Source organism: Papaver somniferum, chromosome 4 (genome assembly GCF_003573695.1).
Source record: "Papaver somniferum cultivar HN1 chromosome 4, ASM357369v1, whole genome shotgun sequence".
Taxonomy (NCBI): Eukaryota; Viridiplantae; Streptophyta; class Magnoliopsida; order Ranunculales; family Papaveraceae; genus Papaver; species Papaver somniferum.
Window position 1 is genome coordinate 13,196,834 of NC_039361.1, and position 7,508 is coordinate 13,204,341.

Here is a 7,508-nt window from a genome sequence, read left to right on the forward strand (position 1 = left end):
TTTTTCTTAATCAAACCCTTTAAACCCTTAAGTCATATAAGCCCCCACGTCGCGTGGTGAGAATACCCATTCTTGGGTGAGCGTCACCGCCCTCTTGAAATTGCTCTATTCCACTTTTCCTTAAATTATATGAATGTAACAGTAAATACCAGTTTTATATTCAAAAAAACGGCATCACAAATAATTGTCTCTCCCGAAACAAAAACTAAAGAAAAAAAAATCATTATGAAACCGAGCAGAAAAGAGAAAAACTAAAGAAAACAAAACCCTAAAACTACCACATAATGTTTGAGCAAAAAGAAAAAAAAATCAAACTTACAAAGAATAGATGTTAGAGAATAGATCGGTCAACCTCGCATGCGTTGTTATATCAAGCATGTTTGTCAATGTTAGTGATCAAAACTATGAGTCTTGATTTCTAGTCTACATAGCTAAGTCTCAGACTAGGATAGAAAAGTGTAGTTGAGATCAAGGACTTCATGGAGATTCATCATACAACGACGAAGATCTACTAAAGGAACCGTGGAACTTCATCAACAAAAAGGTATGTGGAGGCTTGAACTTATCTATCACTCAAAAGTCTATATATTCTATATCCTACTTCTTATGAGAAAAAATTCCTATGCTATATAGACTGGATCATACACATTTGATATTTCGAGTTGTGTATACTCTACTTATCTATATCTCGAAATCATGTGTGAGTAAATCGTTTCGCTTTGATCAGGTTTATCTTCACCTAGTGACGAAAGTCATAATGTTTCAATCACTTTGAAAATCGGTTTGACGAGAAATAATGTAACAACTATATAACGTCCTCTAAGAATGTTTCATTGGTTGGAATGAGAGTTTAGGTCAATATAACCAATGATGGATATGAACATTGTGTGGAAACACATATGTGCATAAGTCCTATTCCTTAATCTGAAGATTGCTAACTTTGTTAATTGAGAGAAACCGGAGGAATCGGCTTTGCCAAGTCCGCGAACTGATGGAAGTTCTCTTATCGAGAATTTCTGCTGGGATTTCCAAAAACTCGTTTCGTGTTTAGTCCGCGAAATGGCGGAAGTCTCTTTGCCGAGATTTTCTGTTGAGTTTGGAAAACTCTGTCGGTTGCCTAAAGTACGCGGACTTGTTTGCAAACTTGAGTGGGTTATGATCTAAAGATGTGCTCTGAACATGAAACTTAAATTACTAAGAAATGCAGTATGCAAACCGTGGCTATAAAGTTCATGAGCCGATTCAATCGAATCGAATCATCTTTGTTTCAATTGTGTCTTGTGTAGTTACATAAGATCTCATAGAAATTGAACAACTCTCTAACTAGTTCATTTGAGTCAATTGAACTAGTTATGGTGAAGAAGAACAAGGTTAATATGAAATGCTCATATGGTTAACCTTTTGGGTTACCATGTTGGACCAACATACACGTACACGTTTAGCAAAGGTTTTCACAAACCCAGTAAACGTATATCTCAAGTGTGTGTGTCAAGATAAGTTTTCGATCTAACGGTTGAGAAACATTAGCTTGAATCTAAATCAGGTTTTCATTTAACGGTGAATATTTATTGCTTTGTACCTAAGGCAAAACCCTGATTTGAAGACTATATAAAGGAGACATCTAGCATTGGGAAAAACTAATCCCCACATGTTTGTGTGATACTAGTGCTCTCGCTAGAGTAGATTCTCCTCTAACCTTTGGTTTTCTTCTCTAAATCCAGGTTAACGACTTAATGACTTCATTGGAATTGTGAAGCCAGACCGATACTACTTTTATCGTAGTTGTGTGATCTGATCTTGCATCTTCTATCGTACGAATACAATCTTATTGATTGGCTTGAGATCGTGAGAGTTCTCCGATACGCAAGATAAAGAAGTCACAAACATCTTCGTCTCACAGTTTGTGATTCCTCGACGTCCTCTTGTTTATACAAGTAAGACTGTTGTGAGGTGATTGATTAATCTAGGATGTTCTTCGGGAATATAAGACCGAATTATCAATTGGTTCATGTTCACCTTGATTTCATATCATAAGACGGAACAAAAACCTAGGGTTCTTCTGTGGGAGACAGATTTATCCTTTGATAGACTTTCCAGTGTGAGACAAATTTGTTTATTATCAAGTCTGCGATTTTGGGTTGCAGCAACTCTTAGTTGTGGGTGAGATCAGCTAAGGGAATCAACTGCCCAGTGTCCTGCTGGGATCAGAGGCGCATGGAGTACAACTGTACCTTGGAGCAGTGGGAAACTGATTGGGGTTCAACTATATTCCAGTCCGAAGTTAGCTTGGAGTAGGCTAGTGTCTGTAGCGGCTTAATAGTGTATATTCAATATAGACTAGGTCCCGGGGTTTTTCTGCATTTGCGGTTTCCTCGTTAAAAAAATCTCTGGTGTCTGTGTTATTTCTATTTTCGCATTATATTTGTTATATAATTGAAGTAATACATGTTGTGCGTTAGATCAATCAATTGGAGAGTCCGACCTTACGATTGTTGATTGATCCTTGGATATTGGTCTTTGGTACCGTCCAAGTTATTCCTTGTGTTTGATAAAGACTCGCCGATTTATATTAGCTTGAGTAAATCAAAACAAGAGAGAGCATATTTGAACTTGGAAAATACTGTCATTTATAGCAACCTTTTCCATGAGACGCTATTTGAAACATTAGTACTATCCCATACGTACACGTTGTCGGTATTATCCACTCCAAAATTGGTAGCTGGCCCAAGTGCAACATAGTTGCATACTTGTAGTAGGCCAGCATAATGACTATGAGATCATTTAAGTATGACCACCCAACTTGGTCATCTTCTCTTTGTAGATTTGAATTTTTGAGATTGAGAACTAAAAATATTAATTAGATGTATAATAATGCAATTCAAGAAAGTTGCTACGGAAATCGCAAGTAAAGGTTTTGGGTAATTGGAGTTTGGTACTCAGGTTTAGACCAAAACTAGGCTTTGATCTAATATTTGTACAACGTTAGGGCTTGGTACCTGGACCAGACGTTGACCCATTTTGACCCTCTATGACCTAACTTTAATTGATTTTGGGAAATAAAAAACCGTAAAATACTGAGTTTACAAATCTATCCTTGAAATGGATCTAATATCCAACGGTTGGAAAAAAAAACAACTAATCTACGGATCGCATTCAACAGACCGATTAATACTTAGTTATTCTTTCTCCTCCTCCTTGCCAAACTCATCTTCTTCCTCGGCTTCAATTCTGGATCTCTCACTCTTAGAAAATCAACATTCATGAACAGTATACGTCTCAATTAGTGGTTACAATCGCATTCAAGGTTCGTGTACTGGGTATTGCTTCTTTTTCTTCTTTTTTCTTTAATTTGTTTCTGTTAATCAAGTTCCCCTGATTTCTATAAGAAACAAAACCGCCGGAAACTCTTCAATCACAAAGCCATCAATTACTCTCCCAAATCAAAACCCCAATTTCAATAAATACAAACCCCAACTTCGGAATCAATCAAAACCCTTGTTTAGTGATTCAAATCAACATCTCAATTTCATTAAGTTGAAACCAAATTTTTGAATCAAACAAAATTTTATTCACCGAAACGAACAAAACCCTAGTTTACTGATTAAATCAAATCTCAATTTGGGTGTTAAACAAAACCCAAATTTCTACCCCCAATATTTAAGTTGACTCAGGGATGGAATTCAAATCAGATGAAATCAACAAAATAGGAAGAACAAATCAACGACTAAACCCGGAACAATATGGATTATTCTCTAGACTAACTCGACTGACAATAAGGCTAGGCTAGTTCGACTGACAATAAGGATAACCACTTCAACATTTCTTCCCTTAAACTGAAACCAGAAGTTCAGTTTACCATAGATTCAGAACACATACCCACTAAAACTCTAAGCCTTACAAAGGAATTCAACTTCAGTGTCTTTCTCATGATATCAACAATCTGATCTTGACTAGGACAGTGAGTCAGTTTGATAACTCCATCATTTGTAAGATCACGAAGAAAGTGAAATTTGTCATCTATTTGCTTGCAGCGACCATGTAGAACTGGATTCTTAGAAAAAACTATGGTAGAAGTGTTATCACAGAAAATAATCAAATAAGATGAAGAATTAAGACCTGGTGTCGCTGATGATGAAAAAGCCTGAGTTTTTACGATTAGCTTTTGAGACTGATTTGATGATGATGACGTACTAAGATATCTATGAAATCTGAAAAGATTGACTAGGGTTTTTGAATGGTTTTTTGTTGTCATTTTTAGGTTTGGGGTTTAAAAATTGGGATCTTACCTACTGCTCTCTGAAATAGACCAAATAGCTAGGTTTTTTTTTTTGAAAACAGAAAATGACTAAGCAGATATCTAAAAATCAAAGTCCACGTCAAAGTCAATTTGAACATTAATAATTTAAACTTTTTTTTTTTTGAAGCATGGAAATATTATTAAAATTAAGCGGCAATTATACGAGGGTAGGTGATACCCAAGGAATCATCCATTACAATTTGATTAATGCGTGGTGGGATAGTATGGTTCCAAAATAAAGTTGTAAGGTTCTCCAGTTGGTTGTTGTTTGCCGCTATATTGGCCAATCCGTCCACTGCCTGATTGCCTTCCCTGTAGTTGTGCTTGACAATGCAGTGGGGGATCTGTCTCATGATCTGTTTGGTTTCAGAGATCATTCCTGATATGTACAAAGGCGGATCGACATCCGAGGTTAGAAATCGAAGAAAATTTTCCGAGTCGGTTTCAAATTCAACCTTTGGACAGTTTCGTTCTTTTGCCGTCCTGGTCGCTATCAGCATTGCCCATGATTCAGCTGTGAGGAAGGTGGTGATTCCTAGTGGTTGTGCTACGGCTACTAGGGTGTTAGAAGAAGCATCCCTACGAATGAAACCTGCTCCAGCTATTCCTGGGTGTCCTCGCGCTGCTCCGTCTATGTTGATCTTGATCCAATCTAGATTAGGTTTGACCATCATATGTAGATTGTTGTGGTCGTTTGTGTTCCATTTCTTGGGTTTGCAAGAGTTGGCATTCTAGGCAGCACAGGAGGGAGGTTCTCCTGTGCCCAAGAGAATTCTTGTTGCAGACTAATAGCCATCTTGGTAATGTTACCTGGATTTGGTTGTCTTTGTCGATAAATGTAGTCATTCCTAGCTATCCATAAGGACCAGAAAAGGAAACAGAAGGTTGTTTTGATAGAATGATGAGTTTTCAAGTGTAGAATTTGGGTGATAGTCATCTGAGGGTTTGGTAAATTGAGAAGACTTTGGGTTGTGGTTGAATGAGTATGGAGTCTTGTGAGGAGAATGTTCCATGAGGCCATTGCCACTTGACAATGGAGGAGAATATGGCCAGCAGATTCCGGATCAGAGTTGCATTGTGGACAGATATTGGTATTGGTGAGGTGGATATGATTTAGAATGGTGAAGGTCGGAAGGCCTTCGTTGATTGCTTTCCACAAGAAAAACTGTAGTTTTGGAGGACATGGAAATGTCCAGAGAAACTTAGTTGGTGGCAAAGGGTTTAGATGATTTAAATATCTACTTGTGCAAACCATGAAAATCGAATTAAGAAAAATACCATAATTTAAAAATATTCAAGACGAATAAATTAGGTTCTTATATAAATAGTCCTAGCTAGGTGAAACCCTAAAAAATGAAAAATACAAAATTAAAAGAATCCAACATAAAGTGCCGGATCAAAATGAAACTAGGCTCTCAAAAGAATTCATCACCAACACATAACTTGCGTGCTGCCCCAACATTTTTTTTTTCTTTTTTTTTTTTATCTTGCATCATCTTCCGAAGACCAAAGAGTGGCTTGCAAAATAAATATCCACAGTTCAAGAGCTGGGCAATCCATAGTCTTCCATTCTTTTCCATGTGAAGGTGCTCCCTGCAAGGCCAAATAGATTCGTTTGTTCAGCTTTAAATTCTTTAAAAAGGGAAAGAAATAAAAGGAATGAAAATCAACTGCACTGTGCTATGATATTTACCTCATTAAGCTTGGTCGCTATCCGCTAATAACTCCATATATGTCCATTTTGGATCCTGTTCGTTTTCCCCACATAACAACCTGTGCCAAGTGAAACTAAGGTTTGCACATAACTCATGTGATGACTTATCTTTGTAGAGAAGTCGCACATATCATCTGCTTGGGAATAAACATTAAGGTCTCTCACGATTCCATTTTGTCGATCGTATAAAATAAGACCAGAATTAGTAACGACCACAATCTCACCATTTCCAAGAGACCATATCGGGTTTGGATAGACATATCCAGGAAAGCTGTCTCGGGTGAAGGTGAATCGCTTAGACCAAGTCTCTCTGACTCCATAATCCAGCATCACCCAGACTTCAGTACGCAACTCATTTCCAAGATATAAACATAAGCAGTCAGCCAATACTCCCAACTCTTTGCACATTGGGCGCTGCATAGTTTCTTTAGGAAACGGCACATGGATGAGTATCTCCTTGCTAACATCGAAGGATATTATAACATCGGGAGCGGTCTTTTTGTTAGTGCTACCTCCTAGCCAATGAAGCGCTCCATTGAAAAGAACACCGCGATTTGTGTTTCTGAAGGAGTAAGGAATGGTTGGAATAGTTTTCCATACACCGGATGCTAATGAATACACATCAGCTTGATAGTGACGAGAACTTGCATAATCGTCGATTCTTACAACCTTATAATCGTCAGTATTGGAGTCGTAACCAAACCCAAATCTAACATTGTAAAAATTGTCATTCAAGTCATATATGAGATCATTTAGTAGAATTGGTATTTTCTTGTATTCCCTAGTGGTTGGATTCCACACATACATCCTACTATCTTCGTCAAATTCACTTCTACCATTACTCGAAATACCTAAGCAAATTAGACCGTTGCAGGAACCAAGAATCCAAACTCTTTTAACTGCATTACATTGAAATGGGTAATCCATCTGGAAAGCTTCCTGCCATACATCATCTAATTCTAACGAGTTCGAAGCTGAGGAAGATAGTAATCCATAATCTATGCTGTAAATATTGGGTTTACTATTACTTTGCCCGTTTAAACTTCGAACAATGAGACGACGGTTGTTTTTCTGAATACTAAAATTAAGGTGATACTGAATAAACTTACGGGTACGAATAAGATTACGCCAGGGCTTGCAAACCCACTTACAAATTAAAATTGAATTAACAGGTAATCTTACGAGTATATCTACCTGAATGTCTTCCGGAAGGCTAAACACTTTTGACATGGCTACTTCTTCTTTTGCTTTTGCTTTTCCTTTTGCTTCTCTTTGGGAAGATGGTACATTCCCCATTATCAAAAACTTATATGGAGGAACGAAGCGATGAGGCGATACAGCCGAGGGAAGAAATGGCTACAGAAACAATGTGTTTCAGATAATTTGTTTCATTTGTTAAGAATGTGAGACTATTTATAAAGAGCTTATCATCCTCATTTTCTGAATTTGGTAACTTACAACTGGACCCATCGGAGTCCGTCTGTAAAGGCATGTCAA

At 37.4% G+C, this 7,508-nt stretch overlaps 1 protein-coding gene across 1 annotated transcript; it reads right to left on the reverse strand.

Moving 5' to 3' along the window:
- Positions 1-6,014: 6,014 nt before the first annotated feature.
- LOC113272028 (F-box/kelch-repeat protein At3g23880-like) lies at positions 6,015-7,307 on the reverse strand. The gene has a single exon (XM_026521943.1). It carries the CDS (start codon positions 7,305-7,307, stop codon positions 6,015-6,017), a length of 1,293 nt encoding a protein of 430 aa, XP_026377728.1.
- Between the last annotated feature and the right edge of the window lie 201 nt (positions 7,308-7,508).

Excerpts from the sequence above, each read along its gene's own strand:
- LOC113272028 (XM_026521943.1), bottom strand. The coding sequence starts at position 7,307 with ATGGGGAATGTACCATCTTCCCAAAGAGAAGCAAAAGGAAAAGCAAAA.